The sequence below is a fragment of the Carex rostrata genome, chromosome 4, assembly GCF_964058835.1.
Source record: "Carex rostrata chromosome 4, lpCarRost1.2, whole genome shotgun sequence".
NCBI lineage: Eukaryota > Viridiplantae > Streptophyta > Magnoliopsida > Poales > Cyperaceae > Carex > Carex rostrata.
In genome coordinates, this window is record NC_135921.1 from 7,979,397 (window position 1) to 8,000,650 (window position 21,254).

Consider the following 21,254-nt stretch of genomic DNA (forward strand, 5'->3'; position numbering starts at 1 on the left):
AATGAAAAGGAAAAAAACGCTCAATACATTTGAGCCTGAAATTAAAGTACAGAAAATACGTTAGGAAAAAACCCCTTACAAATAGTTTCGCCGCTGTCCACGAGTGTTGTTCTACATTTGTCATCTTCACTGTGCACACACAAACATTTTTATTGTGCTCCAGTTATTATAATTAATACAATTTGGGACAATTATATCATGAAAGTATGGATGTGCTCACATTATGTGAAGGCCACTTGACTAATTGTTTTTTTTATTTTTTTGAAAGAATACTAGCTAATTGTTTTATTTAAGTATACTACAATTTTATCTAAGGCAGGATTTTCTTTTGCAGGTTTGGCCGGAATAACAGGATGACTTGAATAAAGAAAAACGACTAACCAATTATTAAACTTTCAAAATACATTGTTTACAGCTGCATCCCTAATGACTGTTCAACTATTTGATCTATAAATGCCATTCAAAAGTGAAGACATAAAGCATCAACCAGACACAACAAAATTTGGAGAAACAATTTCTCAGGAACTAAATTCTCTTTCTTTCTCTAAAACAAAATAATATGGAGGACTCCAGTATGCCACCACCTTGTATGGGGAATACAGTCACAGTACTAAGCATTGATGGAGGCGGCATAAGAGGACTTATTCCAGGCACTATTCTTGACTATCTTGAATCTCAGTTCCAGGTATATAATCACTACTGAAACCCAGTTCATTGGATATCAATTACCAGAATGTTTGTTTTGGTTCTGTTAGTGTAAAAGCTTATTCTTTTTCTCGAGTCAATAATATGAATATGTACTGTAAAAGTGTTCATGAACAACCAAGGATAGTGAATACATCTCTGACTTACTAATTGTTGGGTGCTACTTTCACCCGTTGCTTTTAGGGTGGGAGTAAAGTACTACCATATTTTTTAATCTAAGCTAGAGCGATCTTCTTGTATTCTAGTGCAAATTTTCTATTTAAGATAAATGTCTGGAATTGTCAGTACATAACTAACTGTCTGGAATCGACATTATATGGCTTCATTCAAATAATGCAACTTGTCACATATGCAGGTGCTGGATGGACCAGATGCAAGGCTAGCCGATTACTTTGATGTTATAACTGGCACAAGTACCGGAGGTTTGATCGCCACAATGTTGACAGCCCCTAACAAGGAAAATCGTCCCCTTTTCACTGCAAAAGAAATTGTCAAATTTTATGTCGATAATGGCCCTTCCATTTTTCATCAAAATATGTATGTTCATAATTTGCATGGTTTATGAAACTTTGAAATTGTTAGTACTACTTTATTTCATAGTCTAATAAAATGGATCAGTCATGATTGATAGCAGGGTACCATTAGGTTGGAAAATGTTTGAAATTAAGTTTGAACTGAATTTTCACTGCGCATATATAGGTGCAAGTCAAAGAAAAACTCTGTTTCTTTTTTAATATATGATTATTAAGCTATGCAATATTTGCTAAAGTATTCAAACTGTGAGGGAACCTCTTCCTAATCTAATTTGGCGTTCCATACTTGAATAATATAATAGATATACTAGTTTCCCACAAGGTATTAATTCAAGGCAATATCTTCAATACAAGCACACAAAATATCATGCTTGTTTCTTTTTTTCATCATGCAGGGGTTTATTTGCTAAAGCAGAAAATCTGTTCACCACAATCAAGGGACCAAAATATGATGGCACTTTTTTGCACAAAATAATAAAAGAACTATTGAAGGAAACAAAAATAAGTGAAACGTTGACCAACTTAGTAATCCCGACATTTGACATCAAGGATCTCGAACCAGTCATCTTCACAACCATCGATGTGAGTGTCTTAATTCATTGTTTTCCTTTCCATATCTCAGATTGATCCAAATTGACTCGTGATAAGCCAAATTACTGTCTAATCCAAACAGTAAAAGAAGTACAGTACCTGATTAATATCCAAATTAATATATACGTTGTGTACGTACAGGGAAAGAAAACACCTTTGAAGAATGCGCTCCTATCAGATGTGTGTATTGGTACTTCTGCAGCACCGACAGTTCTTCCAGGACACTACTTCCAGACAAAGGATCCTCAGGGGAATACTCAAGATTATAATCTTATTGATGGTGGTGTAGCTGCTAATAATCCTGTCAGTAAACATGCATGCACTATTCAATTCAATTTTCTCAACAATACAACTTTCTCAGGCACTCTCTGTATATGCAACTTAACACACCTCTGGAACTTAATCTTACAGCTATAATTGTGAAACACTTTACCACAAAAAAGGTACTCAAACATTTCATCGAACATATTTAATGATTAAGAACAGAAGAACATGGCCTTAATGGGCTTATCAGACGTTTAATTTGCGTTACATTCACATAATTAAGATGGAGTTAATTTTGATAACTCAAAATTGTTCTATTTAATTTCATCTTAAGGGAGATTGACCTGACTTATGCAACTGTTAGAGCTTTCATATCGTTATTTATATATTACTAGCAAAATCAATTGTTTCAAATTAATTCAGTACTTATTAATTAAGCTTCTAATACACTACTACAGACGGTGGTAGCAATCTCTCATATTACACAACAAATCTTCATGAAAAACCCCGACTTTGCTAACATCACACCCAAGGATTACGGCAAGTTCCTAGTCATCTCGATTGGTACAGGCAATGCTAAGCAGGAGGGTATGTACAATGCAAAGGACAGTGCCAAATGGGGTGCACTTGAATGGCTGTTCAACAAGGGAATGACCCCCTTGATCGACGTCTTTTTTCATGCAAGCTCTGCTCTTGTTGATGCAAACTTATCTGTATTCTTTGAAACACTTAACTCTTATGCAAATTACCTACGCATACAGGTACGTACTATCTATTTTTAATCCAAATGATAAATATATAGGAGTTTCTGAAGGCAAGAATCTGACATGATATATATATTCTGGTTTCATTTTTAAAGACGGATGTATTGACGGGTGACACTGCATCTGTAGACAACTCAACTCCAAAGAATTTGCAAGATTTAATCAAGGTTGGGAATGATCTCTTGAAGTCGCGAGTGGCTGAAGTCGATGTTACGACGGGGATATACCAGGCAGCTGACTATAATGAAACAAATGAAGCAGCACTTAAGAAATTTGCGAAGAAATTGTCGGACGAGAGAAAGCAAAGGATGGCCAAAATGAACATGTAATTATTAAGGGGCTTTAGTTATTTTCTTGCTGTGATTCAGTTGTTCCTTTCATATTTATGCGTGTGTTTATGCTCTAAATTAAGATGACAGTTGTATTTGGACATTTCGAGTATACTGTTTTATGAATTTATATATGTTTGTTTCTGTACGCTTTCAAAGGCATTAATTATTGAGTAAGGCTGCCGTGACCGATTTTTTTATTTATATCCAAAAAGTAAATCAAATTACAAAAAATAACTACTTCGGCATTGAATTTCGAAATCTACCCAATCCGGTTACCCAGTAACCGGATTTTTTTTTTCCAGTTACCCAATTCCCGGAAATGTGAAATGGGTCTGGTTATTGGTTAACCGGAAATGAGCAAAATTGGTATGCTATATGTCCGGTTAATGGTGCACCGGTTTTGTTTTTGTTTTTTATTTTTTTTAAACGTAAATTTTTTTATTTTTATTTTTTGTATTAAAATATTATAAATGTTGAATATATTTCTTTGAAAATAGATGGAATACAATATAATTTGATTTATTAGAAAGACTGCAACAAATAACCCGGATCAATATTTTTCTGGTCAGATTTTTCGCGGTTGTAAAAAAAATTAATATATTTCTTTATGTGTTATTGGAAAATAAATAAAAATGCTTAGATTCCGAGTTATTGATCCCGGTTCAAAAGTCACTTCTATGTAATCTAGAAAATATTATGATATTTTTTGTACATTTAATTTATTAAAAGTTGTATCTATTTTGAAAAAATAAACAAAATCTTTAATTTATTTAATGATTGTTATTCAAAAATAATTTTCAAAATAGATACAACTTTTAATAAATTAAATGTACTAGAAAGATCATAATATTTTCTAGATTACCTAGAAATGACTTTTGAACCGGGATCAATAACTCGGAATCTAAGCATTTTTATTTTTTTCCAATAACACATAAAGAAATATATTTATTTTTCTTACAGTCGCGAAAAATCCGATCAAAAAAATATTGATCCGGTTTATGGGTTGCAGTCTTTCTAATAAATCAAATTATATTGTATTCCATCTATTTTCAAAGAAATATATTCAACATTTATAATATTTTAATACAAAAAATAAAAAAAATAAAAAATTTCTGTTTAAAAAAAAAAAATAAAAAAACCGGTGCATCATTAACCGGACAAATACCATACCAAACATTTTGCTCATTTCTGGTTAACCAATAACCGGACCCATTTCGCATTTCTGGTTATCCAATAACCGGACCCATCTCACTAATCCGGGAATTGGGTAACTGGAAAAAAAATCCGGTTACTGGATAACTGGATTGGGTAGTTTTCAAAATTCAACGCCGAAGTGGTTATTTTTTGCAATTTGATTTATTTTTTGGTTATAGATAAAAAAATCGACTACCGTGATATGGGTTGCATAGAGGGCTACGGTGCTACGTCTTAATATTTGAGTTTTCAAAATCCTAACTGATATCACATTATTATATCTATATTTCCGACCGAATTCTGTACCAAAACCTGTGTCCAAAATAGTGAAACCATCTTTATTCCATTAAATATCTATAGAATATGGTACTGCTGCACTTTTATTCTTATATTGCAGGAAACGGGCAAAAATGGGAAGAAAATCTGTTTTCTGAACATTCTGTCCGGGTCGGACAACATTTCTGCTGAAATTTTAGTATCCGAACTTAAAACAGTCACAACTTTTGACTCGTAACTCCGTTTTGAGTGTATGATCACTTTTTGGAAAGCTTGCAAGAAGATCTAAAATCTGAGAAAAAGACACAGTTTGTACGGGTTGGACAGGATCCTGTCCGGGTCGTACCAGACACATCCGGAAACAGATCCAGAATTTAGAAACAAGGTCTAATGAAGGAAGGTCGGCCAGAAAAGCTTATAGACGGGAATTCTTGCACCTGAGAGCGAATTCTGGGGCAGAGAACACATACCTAGGTTTTTGGATTGGCGGCTAAGCTTGGAGACGAAGTTGAGAAGCGAAAGACGCGAGTTTTCGACGAATCTTCTTCTTTGGGTTTTATCATGACTTTTCTTTATCTCATCTGTTTTATTTTTTTTAGAACTATGCTAGAGTAGTTTTCTTTGTTTCTAGGGTTAAGATGCAATCGAATGTTTTGTTTTGCATTTTGGATATTGGAAATTTTGTGTTGAAATTTGTGTTTGCTTGATTGTGTTTGATTTTAATTGCTTAGTAGAAATTGTTTGATTATTATTGGTTTGCCAATAGATGAATGATCACGTCTGTAGTGCATTACAACCCTTATAATCTTTCGACCAAACTAAGTACATGAGGTAGGATTAGTGACCCGAAAGGTCAAACCAAGTAGTAGCCGAAAGGTGAACATTTCCTCTTATCGACGGATAAGTGGTTACCTTTAGTATACTAAACAAGCAACTAGGTAATTCGGACCAACATACGACAGTTGAGGTCTAGAACCCGACGAGGGCAGATATTGCAATTCCATACCAAGTTAATGAACCAAAATACGACGGTTAAGGTTTAGGAACATTAGGTCTGGTCAGTAAAACCCTACACAAATGAACAACACAAAGAAATTGTATCTGGTGCATTAACTCGAAGTCAGTACGGGTCGGACAGGAAGCTGTACGACCCGTATTAACTGATACGACTCGGACAGGAAGCTGTACGACCCGTATCAGAGATTGAGAGGCAGAACTTAGATGAGTCTGAAACCCTGGAAACGCCTTTTATTATTGATTTAAAACCAAACTTTACTTTATGTTATTTAATTATTGCAATTCAACTTAGGAAACATAATTACCAAAACCAACCTTTCAAACTTCTAGTTTTTAGCTACTTTAAGTAGAATCTGGTTGATACCTGAACCGTCCCTTGGATCGATACCTGACAATACAAACGATAGGATTGTGCACTTGCAGTCTAAATCAAGAGTTAGTCAAGGTTAAAATGTACAGCTTGCTGTACTGAAACTTTGTACATACTTTTGTGTCAACACTAACGGTCGATCCGAACTGTTCATCTTGTTCTCCATATTATTATGTATTTGCAGACCAAATTTTACATTTTTTTAAATTTTTTTACTATTTTTTTAGATAAGTAGAAAATCACTTAATCTAAAAAATTCTGCACCATTTAGATATTTTATTTTCTATTTTTAAAATAGTAAAAAATTTCTAAAAATGTAAAATTTGATCTCCAAACAGATATTAATATGGAAAACAAGATGAACAGTTCGGATCGACCGTTAGAATTTTGAAAACTCAAATATTGAGCCGTAGCACCGTAGCCCTCTATGCAACCCATAGCACCGTAGCCTTACTCTTAATTATTTACATTGGTAGAGTTAACAACCTCCCAGAAATAAAGTAGATTGCATTAAAGAAACCAACATAAATCAGAGTGGTTTATTTTTTAGAAGTGTAAAAAATCAAGAATATCAATATCAATATGTGTCTCTTGTGTGGAGAGATAGTAATAATCAAGAATATCAATATCCCTCATAAAAAATGGCGATGATATCGCTGGGCTCCTTGATGAAATAATACAAGTATGTGCACATATAATTAAAGAGTTAATCATAATTATTGAATTATTTTAGAATCAAGAAACAAGTAGATTTGCAAGGATGACACATTCCTATTTTGAATCTATTTATAATATCATGAGAAATGAAATTGACACAAGGCAATTGTTGCCTTAGGAATCGTGATATATATAGCAGATACTTATCATCTGTGTCTTTTGGGTAATTACAATAGTCACACTCCGAGACAACTCGCCACGTATTTATATATAAGACATGTGCATATCACATACATTATCAATAATAAATACTCATGCAACATTTAAAAGTCAAACAAGTCTTCTAACACCACAATTAATTTTAGTACATACCACACATTCAACATGAGATCAAGACAAACATGGCAAACAAACCGATAATTGCAATGTGAGTCAATGTATCCACTTTTAAAGAGAATTAAAGTTCAACTAAAAAGAAACTAGAAAGACACTTGAGTCATCTACTCGTTGACCTCTTGATCTGTATCCCTCCTATTTGTGCTCCATGTTGGCCTAATTATTTCCTGGAACCCACATAAAAGTGAAACGGGTGAGAGATCGAACAATCTCTCAGTACAGGATTTAGTTCCAGTCCCAAAATTTGTCAAATTAACTTATTAACACAAACAGGATATTGAAATTATATCATCACATACAATTTACTAATGAATATTTAAAATACACACACACACACACACAAGCACAAATACATTTCTTTAGTTATCTTTCATGTTTTCAACTGCCTCACCAGGGGGACTTAAACCCCACTAGATCTTGGCTGTGCCACTAGACGGGGACTCGAACCACCGCTAGATCTTCTTCACCTCACCAGGGGGACTCGAACCACCCCAGCTATTGGTGTCTCACTAGGGGGACTCGAACCACTACTAGTTCAACTGTCTCACTCAACGGGGACTCGAACCACCGCAAGACATTGACCCGTGACGGGAAGTCCAACCAACGCCACGTTAACGAGGGGTCCAGTCGGACACTAGACCTAATGTATACATTTCAACATGTGTTCAACGCATATTGGCCCCTTTCCTTTACATTCCATATTCGTTTCATTAATCACACACGAATCATACTCAACACAACACATCCTATAAATCTGTTGATCAAACGAATAATCATATCCTAGTATTATAAACAAAGCCAAGGGGATCGTTTGATTCAACATGAATAATTCCATAAATAAATAAATACAAACAAAACGGTAAATAACAATTTGACAATGTCCAGGAAATCTGTACCTGTTATTGTAGTAGATTTCTATTCGTTCTTCACTCTTCTAACACTTCAGAATTTGAACCTAATTACGCAAACATGACTCTAATTAACATCGCTTGACAACACTTGTTTATAATATTAATATTCTTTAGTCATTTATCTACTTGAACATTCGTTTAAAACTAAGAAGTAAAAGTACAATTAAATAGTTGAATATATATATGTATAGATTGCAATCTAATTTATTTCCTAAGCATAACCAGAAACGAAATCAAATGTTGGTTGTAAATCAGAAAGGAATATTATATAATTAATGCATCATAACTTTATTTAACTACGTCCTTAAATATAGTTATTTAGTAATAATTAATATGATTTCTTTAAAACAACTGCAGGAGGAGAAGATAAATATACAATAATACATTTTCAAATTACAATACATGACTTATATAAAGAGCTTAGCCGGGTGTAAACTTGATTACATAAATAATATACACTAGTTAAGAAAGTAATCACACTTGAGCGAACTTGTCTATTAATTTGTTGGGAAATTAAGGACAACAGTGTTTCTAGAATTGGATATTTTATTTTTGGGTAAATTTTGCTTGAGGTCACTAAACTTTGTTATTTGTCTCGAATTGGTCACTCAAGTTTGATTTGTCCTTTTTTAGTCACTCAACTCTGTTATTTGTTCCACTCAAGTCACTCTATACTATCCAAAATCTTAACGAAATATTCTCATTCCGTCCAATATATTAATGGAATATACTCATTCCATCCAAAATATTAACATAATGAGCATATTCCGTTAGCATTTTGGATGGAAAAGTATAGAGGGATTTGATTAGGACAAATAATAAAGTTGAGTGACTAAAAATGGACAAATCAAACTTGAGTGACCAATTCGTGACAAATAACAAAGTTTAGTGACCTATGGCGAAATTTACCCTTTATTTTTATTTTATCATACTTCAACATAGATTCAATGACTGAGATGGTAAAGTATAAATATAAAATAGCTGAGAGTTAAGATAGACATTTATAAACGTTTGAAACAAAATAAACACAATATTATTTACAAGGTATAATAATATTAAGAAGATATATATGTTCAACAGATGTAAAAATAGAAATATGAACAACACAAGAAGCGTTAACTAATGATAAAATATGAGAGTAGCAAGCAAAGAGAGGAAAATTAAGAAAAGGCTATCGAATCAAAAGAATAATCTTAACTAAGTTACAATCTAGATTAATTTATGTATGGTTAATAGTATTATTAACTAAATATTATTTACTCCTGGGCTTATTTATGCTTTAGTGTAATGATATTGTAATTAACATGCTAGGGAGATAAAAAGTAGAATCATATATGTACAGACCTTTTTTTTTATTATTCTATTAATACTAATTGTCTACTCCGTTAAATAAAATTCATCCGGACAAGTAATCATCATCAATAATTAATTTATGATTTCGGGTTACCTTGATGAAGCATTTTCAAACGAATAAGAGAAGAGGTTTTGGGGAGTCCTTCGGTGGATGTGAAGAATCCCATAAATTAAACTGAACCGTGAAATTTTGAAGTTGCACAATGGATGATTGCCACGGAATTGCCCTATGTTTGATACACGTTATTTCATCCAAGTGGTACTGGTATAGAGTTAAATCTTAAATTTGACGAAAAGAGGAGAGAGAATGAGATGTGTCGAAATGCTTAAGCGGTTTGTAACCAAATTAAATAGAGAGAGCGGGATTAATAGGATGGGGCGAGAGTGGGAGCGTTGCTTGATTGCACTAAGGGCGGCGGTTAAGAGAGGTCGTTACCATTTCAAATTTCTGGTTAGTTATTTTGACGAAAGAATATATATATGAAACTACTACAGAATAAGTGATTGTACACGGACATAAATAGGAGAGCTACACGGATTTCCTACCGTGTGAAATGTGAGGGTTTAGAAATCCCTGAATATTTACACACGGATATTTACCCGTGTGCGATTATCGAGAGCTACACGGATTATTACATAAACAACCGTGTACAAACGCTTGCCAGCGTCGCTCTCAAAATAACCGAGCTACACGGATATTTACATAAACAGCCGTGTATGATTACTCTTTCTACGCAGACATTTAGCTAAATGTCCATGTACGATTACTCTTTCTACACGGATATTTAGCTAAATGTCCGTGTAGCTCTCTTATTTTTTTTATATGTTTAAATACCTTTCTACACGGACATTTAGCTAAATGTCCGTGTACAATTACTCTTTCTACACGGATATTTAGCTAAATGTCCGTGTAGCTCTCTTATTTTTTTTTATATGTTTAAATACCTTTCTACACGGACTTTAGTTAAATGTCCGTGTAGAATTATTTTTTTTTCAATTTTTTTTAATGTTTAAATACCTTTCTACACGGACTTTAGTTAAATGTCCATGTAGAATTGTTCTTTTTTCCCCATTTTTTTGTGGCTAGCTTCCAATTTTGTTAGCCATTTAAAATTAGAATTCCAAAACAGAGAAACATTAAACATAGGTCTTTTAAACTCATAATTCCAAAACTATATAACAGTATAAATAATTTATGTACACTAAATTATATAAAATTATACAAATCCATATTGAGCATTACAAAATTTAAATTGAAACTGCCTTGTCCACATACATCTGACATCGTCAATTTGCTCCTTGATGTAACACTTTTGCTTTGGTCCATACTACAATTATAATTTGGTATTAGTTAGTAACAAGAAAAGGTAGAAGATTACAATTCATGCAACATATATATACAAAGCCTTTTGTACATGCAATCTCATGTGATAAAACATAACATATACTCCTCAGGATCCAATACAATGTTTGTATAAAAGTTATATCCTTACCACTTAGTAATCACATGATCAAGCTTTGGCCCAAAATTCGTCAAGTTGGGCTCAAATTGCCAAAACTCTTGGTTATGATCTAGTTTGGACCGAAATTTCATACAAACTAAGGCGTATTAGATCCAACATATCAAAAAAGGAGCTCCCATGTGATCCATGACATGATGCCTCTTGGTTGAAGGTCTCCAACATATTGCATCTCCAATAAGAATCCATTGATCAACATATATGTTCATACATAATAGGGAATAAAAATTCTCCTTTAAAATTTTCATCCAAAATTATAAGAAAATATTTATATATAAAATTAGTTGAATCTGTCTAGCTTTTATAAGAACCATTGAAAATCAATTTTGTAAAAAAAAATTATTGCATCTTATATGAATTTACGATGGCTCTGACACCAAATGATAGTCTTAATAATTCATGACGTGTTTTGCAATTAAAAAAACACAAGCAATCCAGAATCTGTAAATTCAAAATAAAATAGCAAAGTAATTTAAATCTTACAGTTCTGAAGTGCAGACATCTTTAGGCGGAAGCGTTAGTACTGATCTTCAACGGTTTTTCTCAGATCTGATGATGGAGACCTTAGGCGTTTCCTTTACTTCTCACTTTCAAAAAATGGTCCACATTACACTAATTATTTACATTATCTTAACAAATCAAGCATGCATGCATTAATTAATAATTGACCTAAATAAGCAATAATAAGCTAGTAACAGAAAAGAGAAATATATATATATACATGACTAAGCTTACCAAGATAGAGAGGAGAAATACAAATTAACTTCAAAGATCTCAGATCCTAGCTCTTTGTGCACAGAAATCAGAATGACACTTCTGGAAGGAGAGAGAGAGAGAGTATTAATTGATCAAAACGGCGCTGCTAGAAGGAGGTCTTTTATATAACCAAAACCCTAGAATAACCTTTCTACACGGATTTTTTACTTAAAAATCCGTGTAGCTCTCTCAAGGCTTTCTATACTGTTATTTAAACAAAAAACCGTGTACAATTTTCACCTTTCTACACGGCTCTTTATTAAACGTCCGTGTTGCTCTCTCAAGTTTTCTACACTACTATTTAAACAAACATCCGTGTACAATTCTTACCTTTCTACACGGTTCTTTAATAAATATCCGTGTAGCTCTCTTAAAGCTTTCTACACTATTATTTAAATAATAATCCGTGTACAGTTCCTAATAAACGTCCGTGTAGCTCTCTCAAGGCTTTCTACACTGATTCTTTAATAAACATCCGTGTAGAGATCCCACAGATATTTCGGGCTTCCAAAAAATTACAATTTCCCCACGGTTTTTAAGTAAAATTATCAAATCCGTGTACAATGTGCAGTGTACAATGACCATTTTTGTAGTAGTGGCTGTTTAATAGAAACTCTTATTAAAATGTTTTCAAACAGATTAAATTTTTGAATAATTATAAGGAACCCCCCACTCCCATCCCCCCATTTTTCCCGCACTCTCTCTCTTCCTTAACTGCCATATATCCCCACTAATTTCACTAAAAGTTTCCTTTTATCCCCGCATTAAATTAGACTATCATTTAATACCAATCCCCGCATTAATTATACCTTCCTCTAATAACAATTCCCGCATTAATTATTCCTTTAAAAACAATCTCCGCATTAATTATACTGTTATCTAATAACAATCCCCGTTAATAAATGCTTATCTGTTAATTGATATTCAAAAAATTATTTATCATTATTTCTGAGAAATATTTACCCTTGTAACATAGAGTATTTATTCATGTAACATAGAGTATTTATCATTATGTCTGAGAGTACTTATCATTGATGTTTTACTGTAAGTTGCAATTATGTCTGAGAAGTATTTATCTATGTAATACAAAGTATTTATCCATATAACATAAAGTATTTTTCATTATGCATGAGGGTATTTATCATTGATGTTTTACTGAAAGTTGCAAGTATGCATTAGAAGTATTTATCCATGTAACATAAAGTATTTATCCATATAATGTAAAGTATTTACCCATGTAACATAAAATATTTATCATTATGTCTCAGAGTATTTATCATCGGGTGAGGAGATTGTTTATTTAATGGTCTCCAGTTGTGCGGGGACGATTCAAAAAAAAAAAGAAATTTTGTGCGGGGACAATTAAAGGATTGATTTATTCTTTTATAAATAGAGATCATTGCATAGGGCTTAATACCTGACAAATTCAAGTTAAATACTTTGATTCTTGAAGTTAAATACTAACAGTTTTTTAAATGCTCATTAATGATTGAGCGGTCCCCCAATGTTTAATGGTCCCCAGTTGTGCGGGGACGATTCAAAAAAAAAAGAAAATTTTGTGCGGGGACAATTAATGGATTGATTTATTCTTTCATAAATAGAGATCATTGCAGAGGGTTTAATACCTGACAAATTAAATGTAAATACTTTGATGCTTCAAGTTAAATACCCGCAATTTTTTAAACGCTCATTAATGATTGAGCGGTCCCCCCATATTTTTTTTGGCAGTATTTGCGGGGATAAATGTGGGGATAGACCTGCGGGGATTGTTATCATGATCCTAAATTTTTAAAAAGGAAATCGATAACAAATAATTAAACAAAATATTTTTAATTGATTTTGTTGTGGTCTTTTAATCGATTATATTCTTATAAACTAAAATCTTCAATTAGATTATCTCTCATATTTAGCATTACATTTTTGGATAATTACAATGCATATTGCTAGGTGTCACTTATAATTTATATAATCGAAAAGAGTTTCGAATTCCATTGCTAAATGACATAGATCTTACAGGATCAAACCAATATGTAATTAATTAAAAATGCTCATTGATTTATTTGTCATGTAGGACATGACTAATAAATTGGTTTCTCTATTGAAACATAAGATAAATAATTATAAGAACAATTATATGATATTTTGGATTTAATTAAATGGTTTAATAAAATCCAAATATCAAAAAAGATCAAATAAATGAAACCTTTGTGAGCCACAGAAAATGAGTTTGAGTTGCAAAGAGATATGTATTTTACCACGATTTTTGTGAACATAACTTAAAATGGACGTAGCTCATCAACTGTAACTTCATTTTCAATGTTCTACTACTTTTTTGAAAAGTTTGTGAGAAGATCTACAATTTGATGTAAAAATCATAACTTGGACCGATCGCATGCGTTTCTCACCAATCGCATACAGATCCGCATAAAAGTTTTGTCAATCGGAATCAGTTGTTTATGAAACTTGTTGATCAAGGAAATTGTGAGAATAACATCTAGGACATATGGAACTTCTTGTAAACAACATAATGGCTATTTAAAGAGTTCCCTACTACCTAGGGTAATCAATTCATTCATCTTATGTGTTGAGAACTCACAAAACCTAAACTCAAGATCTAGTTCTTTCGAAAGATAGGGATTAAGAAGTGAACAAATTACTACTCTTTAGCAAAATGACACTTTAGTTTCTAATTAATTTATGAGTGGATACCATGGAGGACTTCTACTTTGTTGTCTCAACTTAGTGCAATGCGTTGCAAGAAATCAACCACCATTAACATCTACAAAGAGGTGAATGATCTTCAACTCTACATCTCAAAGACCTTTCTTTCTTGTTTAGAGACGAGAAAAAAAAAAGTATGATGCTTATTAAATTGAAATTTTGATTTTGGTTTAATTTCAGTCGCATAAGATGTTTCTTTGATATATTTCTTGTCAAAATTCTAAAATTCCACTGTCTTAAGTACCATAAACACTTAACATATCTAACGCTGTCGGTAAAACGTAGTTATAACGGTAGCTCTTCAGTAGTGCAAAAGAGAACGCTGGATTAGAGGCTCCAGTTTGCCCCTGACACCTTTTTCTCTCTCTCTGAATCGCTTCTTTTCCTCCAACCCCTTACGATTTCGATCAAAACCCCGAGGCAGGCCTCCGCTCGCCCCTCCTGTTCGCTCGACACCTATTACGCTCCCCTCTCACCTCTCCTGACCCCTCGGTTTCACTGTCCAGATCTCCTCACTCGCAAGTTATTATTTTATCCTAAGAACAAAGAATTGTCTTCATGGCCGTTGCCACCACCGTCAAGCCCTTCACCAAGTAAATGCACTAGTTCAGTATTAGAAGTACCCGGGAGCACCTCCCAGTTGTTCATTAATCTTTACAATTCATTTGCAACTTCCATTTTCGGATGATTGTTATTGATTTTTTTTTCTTATTTTTAATGTTTGATGTGCCTGGTAATACATGCAATTTTCTCATTTTCAGAAGAGAAGTTTCTCTTTGAGTACCTCATAGTCGTTGGTGAGAGGGGAGAGAGAGAGTTTGTTACTGTATATCACGGAGGAAGAGATGAAGAGACATGATCAATCATTTTCTGAAGGAACTGGAGAACAGCAGCAAATGTGACAAGTGGAGAGAGAGAAAAATGGAGAAAGCACACCTTTATTTCGAAATGAGAAGTTTCAGATGGAGGTTTTTTTAAAAAAAAAGAGAAGTTTCAGATGAAGATAATCTGAACTGCTAATCTCAAAATTAGAGTGCGGTTCAGATTTTGGGAAAAAAATTGGGGCATAAATTCTTGGAGCATTTGAGTCCTCCTCACATATATATATATATATATATAGTGGTTAATATGCTTTCGGTAGCATATGGACCGAAGTGCCACCGGTCCAAATTCAATTTTTCAAAATCTAAACAATCGATCTGAACCGTTCATCTTGTTCTCCAAATTTTACATTTTTCTGAATTTTTTTACTATTTATTAAGTATTTTACAAAATTGTTGATCCAACGGTGGCTGCTGATTTTACTGTTAAGCCACCGTTGGATCAACAATTTTGTAAAATACATAATAAATAGTAAAAAAATTCAGAAAAATGTAAAATTTGGTCTCCAAGCACATATTAATATGGAGAACAAGATGAACGGTTCAGATCGACCATTTGGATTTTGAAAAATCGAATTTGGACCGGTAGTACTTCGGTCCATATGCTACCGAAAACATATTAGCCACTATATATATATATATATAGAGTGAGTCTATGGTACTATGCATATTACGATTTGGCACCGTACTACGGCTCTATATTCAAGTTTTCAAATCCTAACGGTCGATCCGAACCGTTCATCTTGTTCTCCATATTAATATGTGTTTGGCGACCAAATTTTACATTTTTAGGAATTTTTTTACTATTTTTTTAGATTTATTGAAAATCACTGTTTTTGGATGGTCCAGGATTTTCAGATCAAGTGATTTTCTAAATATCTAAAAAAATATTAAAAGAATTTAAAAAAAATGTAAAATTTGGTCTCCAAACACATATTAATATGGAGAACAAGATGAACGGTTCGGATCGACCGTTAGAATTTGAAAACTCGAATATAGAGCCGTAGAACGGTAACAACCCGTGATATGCATAGTACCATAGACTCACTCTATATATATATATATATATATAAACAAGTATACGTTAATATGTGGTATAAATCACTGTTAATATATTATAAAATGGTAATTTTATCATTGTTAATATACTCGAAACCGGTAATATATAGTATAAACCACTGTTAATAGACTCTAAACCGGTATTTTTATCACTGTTAATACACTCTAAACCGCATATTCAAATTACAACTGAATAAGAATATTCGACCCAATATTTGATCAAATAGACTGAATATTACTACAAATATGGATGCGTTCTGTGGAGTCAAGTTTAGCGAATTAATTATATTGTAATTTATAATTAGTTCTATGTCAAACTTGGCTTATCGTCACTGATACAAGTTTAGCGAATTATATTGTAATTGGCTTACCGTCAGTACTGTTGTATCAGCAAGCTTGAATATTAGAAATTGATTTGATTGCTTGTTTTCTGTGTTCAATTTACGGGTTCTTGTGCTTCATCGCGTCGTGCACACGACAATCAACGTTTTGATCCCCTATCTTACTTTCAGAAAACTAATATTATGTTATATGTACTAAATTCTTTGAGGAAAAAATAATTTAAAATTATATTCATTGTTCAAGGACAATATATCAAAGATAAATTAAATTGTTGAGGATAACATTGCATTAATATAGATAAGCATATGTCCGCAGTCAATGTCCATATAATAGCTGGACATATTTAAATAATGCCACTAAACCCAGTTGGTGGGTTTTATTGCCATTTTAAAAGCATTGAGACTTTGAGATAATAATTGTTGAGTACAGCACAAACTAAATAAATCTTAATGCCCAATTGCCGCTTTCCCCCGTGCAAAATGATGTTTATGCCGTTGACATATATATATAACTAATCCTATCAAAATCATTTTTTTTTTTGAAGAAAACTTGCCGCATTTTATATTCCACAGATTTGTTACCGGGTAAATTGTTCTGATGAAATGAATGAAAAGGAAAAAAACGCTCAATACATTTGAGCCTGAAATTAAAGTACAGAAAATACGTTAGGAAAAAACCCCTTACAAATAGTTTCGCCGCTGTCCACGAGTGTTGTTCTACATTTGTCATCTTCACTGTGCACACACAAACATTTTTATTGTGCTCCAGTTATTATAATTAATACAATTTGGGACAATTATATCATGAAAGTATGGATGTGCTCACATTATGTGAAGGCCACTTGACTAATTGTTTTTTTTATTTTTTTGAAAGAATACTAGCTAATTGTTTTATTTAAGTATACTACAATTTTATCTAAGGCAGGATTTTCTTTTGCAGGTTTGGCCGGAATAACAGGATGACTTGAATAAAGAAAAACGACTAACCAATTATTAAACTTTCAAAATACATTGTTTACAGCTGCATCCCTAATGACTGTTCAACTATTTGATCTATAAATGCCATTCAAAAGTGAAGACATAAAGCATCAACCAGACACAACAAAATTTGGAGAAACAATTTCTCAGGAACTAAATTCTCTTTCTTTCTCTAAAACAAAATAATATGGAGGACTCCAGTATGCCACCACCTTGTATGGGGAATACAGTCACAGTACTAAGCATTGATGGAGGCGGCATAAGAGGACTTATTCCAGGCACTATTCTTGACTATCTTGAATCTCAGTTCCAGGTATATAATCACTACTGAAACCCAGTTCATTGGATATCAATTACCAGAATGTTTGTTTTGGTTCTGTTAGTGTAAAAGCTTATTCTTTTTCTCGAGTCAATAATATGAATATGTACTGTAAAAGTGTTCATGAACAACCAAGGATAGTGAATACATCTCTGACTTACTAATTGTTGGGTGCTACTTTCACCCGTTGCTTTTAGGGTGGGAGTAAAGTACTACCATATTTTTTAATCTAAGCTAGAGCGATCTTCTTGTATTCTAGTGCAAATTTTCTATTTAAGATAAATGTCTGGAATTGTCAGTACATAACTAACTGTCTGGAATCGACATTATATGGCTTCATTCAAATAATGCAACTTGTCACATATGCAGGTGCTGGATGGACCAGATGCAAGGCTAGCCGATTACTTTGATGTTATAACTGGCACAAGTACCGGAGGTTTGATCGCCACAATGTTGACAGCCCCTAACAAGGAAAATCGTCCCTTTTTCACTGCAAAAGAAATTGTCAAATTTTATGTCGATAATGGCCCTTCCATTTTTCATCAAAATATGTATGTTCATAATTTGCATGGTTTATGAAACTTTGAAATTGTTAGTACTACTTTATTTCATAGTCTAATAAAATGGATCAGTCATGATTGATAGCAGGGTACCATTAGGTTGGAAAATGTTTGAAATTAAGTTTGAACTGAATTTTCACTGCGCATATATAGGTGCAAGTCAAAGAAAAACTCTGTTTCTTTTTTAATATATGATTATTAAGCTATGCAATATTTGCTAAAGTATTCAAACTGTGAGGGAACCTCTTCCTAATCTAATTTGGCGTTCCATACTTGAATAATATAATAGATATACTAGTTTCCCACAAGGTATTAATTCAAGGCAATATCTTCAATACAAGCACACAAAATATCATGCTTGTTTCTTTTTTTCATCATGCAGGGGTTTATTTGCTAAAGCAGAAAATCTGTTCACCACAATCAAGGGACCAAAATATGATGGCACTTTTTTGCACAAAATAATAAAAGAACTATTGAAGGAAACAAAAATAAGTGAAACGTTGACCAACTTAGTAATCCCGACATTTGACATCAAGGATCTCGAACCAGTCATCTTCACAACCATCGATGTGAGTGTCTTAATTCATTGTTTTCCTTTCCATATCTCAGATTGATCCAAATTGACTCGTGATAAGCCAAATTACTGTCTAATCCAAACAGTAAAAGAAGTACAGTACCTGATTAATATCCAAATTAATATATACGTTGTGTACGTACAGGGAAAGAAAACACCTTTGAAGAATGCGCTCCTATCAGATGTGTGTATTGGTACTTCTGCAGCACCGACAGTTCTTCCAGGACACTACTTCCAGACAAAGGATCCTCAGGGGAATACTCAAGATTATAATCTTATTGATGGTGGTGTAGCTGCTAATAATCCTGTCAGTAAACATGCATGCACTATTCAATTCAATTTTCTCAACAATACAACTTTCTCAGGCACTCTCTGTATATGCAACTTAACACACCTCTGGAACTTAATCTTACAGCTATAATTGTGAAACACTTTACCACAAAAAAGGTACTCAAACATTTCATCGAACATATTTAATGATTAAGAACAGAAGAACATGGCCTTAATGGGCTTATCAGACGTTTAATTTGCGTTACATTCACATAATTAAGATGGAGTTAATTTTGATAACTCAAAATTGTTCTATTTAATTTCATCTTAAGGGAGATTGACCTGACTTATGCAACTGTTAGAGCTTTCATATCGTTATTTATATATTACTAGCAAAATCAATTGTTTCAAATTAATTCAGTACTTATTAATTAAGCTTCTAATACACTACTACAGACGGTGGTAGCAATCTCTCATATTACACAACAAATCTTCATGAAAAACCCCGACTTTGCTAACATCACACCCAAGGATTACGGCAAGTTCCTAGTCATCTCGATTGGTACAGGCAATGCTAAGCAGGAGGGTATGTACAATGCAAAGGACAGTGCCAAATGGGGTGCACTTGAATGGCTGTTCAACAAGGGAATGACCCCCTTGATCGACGTCTTTTTTCATGCAAGCTCTGCTCTTGTTGATGCAAACTTATCTGTATTCTTTGAAACACTTAACTCTTATGCAAATTACCTACGCATACAGGTACGTACTATCTATTTTTAATCCAAATGATAAATATATAGGAGTTTCTGAAGGCAAGAATCTGACATGATATATATATTCTGGTTTCATTTTTAAAGACGGATGCATTGATGGGTGACACTGCATCTGTAGACAACTCAACTCCAAAGAATTTGCAAGATTTAATCAAGGTTGGGAATGATCTCTTGAAGTCGCGAGTGGCTGAAGTCGATGTTACGACGGGGATATACCAGGCAGCTGACTATAATGAAACAAATGAAGAAGCACTTAAGAAATTTGCGAAGAAATTGTCGGACGAGAGAAAGCAAAGGATGGCCAAAATGAACATGTAATTATTAAGGGGCTTTAGTTATTTTCTTGCTGTGATTCAGTTGTTCCTTTCATATTTATGCGTGTGTTTATGCTCTAAATTAAGATGACAGTTGTATTTGGATATTTCGAGTATACTGTTTTATGAATTTATATATGTTTGTTTCTGTACGCTTTCAAAGGCATTAATTATTGAGTAAGGCTGCCGTGACCGATTTTTTTATTTATATCCAAAAATAAATCAAATTACAAAAAATAACTACTTCGGCATTGAATTTCGAAATCTACCCAATCCGGTTATCCAGTAACCGGATTTTTTTTTCCAGTTATCCAATTTCCGGAAATGTGAAATGGGTCTGGTTATTGGTTAACCGGAAATGAGCAAAATTGGTATGCTATATGTCCGGTTAATGGTGCACTGGTTTTGTTTTTTTTTTTTTTTTTTTAAACGTAAATTTTTTTATTTTTATTTTTTGTATTAAAATATTAGAAATGTTGAATATATTTCTTTGAAAATAGATGAAATACAATATAATTTGATTTATTAGAAAGACTGCAACAAATAACCCGGATCAATATTTTGTTGTTCGTACAATAATCTTTTACGTCTATTTGACTAATTTGCAAAAACATACAATTATTGAATTTTACGATTTCTTCTATTTTAAGAACATATAGGTCCAAGAAGAGAAAGAACTGCGATGAAATATGCTTGGACTGAAGAAATCACGAAGACTTTTATCAAGAATATAAAATGTAAATTCAAAAGATTGATAAAGTATGTGTGAGGTTGATCAAAGTGGGATAAAACGTTATGAACGTTTACAAAACGTTGGTAACGTTT

General features: G+C 33.0%; 2 protein-coding genes across 2 annotated transcripts; both read left to right on the forward strand.

Annotated features, from left to right (window-relative positions):
• The first annotated feature begins 474 nt into the window (after positions 1-474).
• On the forward strand, positions 475-3,281 carry LOC144552645 (patatin-like protein 2). Its single transcript, XM_078300633.1, has 6 exons — positions 475-685; positions 1,061-1,242; positions 1,634-1,820; positions 1,971-2,132; positions 2,552-2,854; positions 2,953-3,281. Exons 1-6 carry the CDS (start codon positions 560-562, stop codon positions 3,184-3,186), a joined length of 1,194 nt encoding a protein of 397 aa, XP_078156759.1. The 5' UTR covers positions 475-559; the 3' UTR covers positions 3,187-3,281.
• Positions 3,282-17,730: 14,449 nt separating this feature from the next.
• On the forward strand, positions 17,731-20,562 carry LOC144553019 (patatin-like protein 2). The gene is made up of 6 exons (XM_078301088.1): positions 17,731-17,932; positions 18,308-18,489; positions 18,881-19,067; positions 19,218-19,379; positions 19,799-20,101; positions 20,200-20,562. The coding sequence occupies exons 1-6, from the start codon at positions 17,807-17,809 to the stop codon at positions 20,431-20,433; spliced, it is 1,194 nt and encodes a 397-aa protein (XP_078157214.1). The 5' UTR covers positions 17,731-17,806; the 3' UTR covers positions 20,434-20,562.
• The last annotated feature ends 692 nt before the right edge of the window (positions 20,563-21,254 follow it).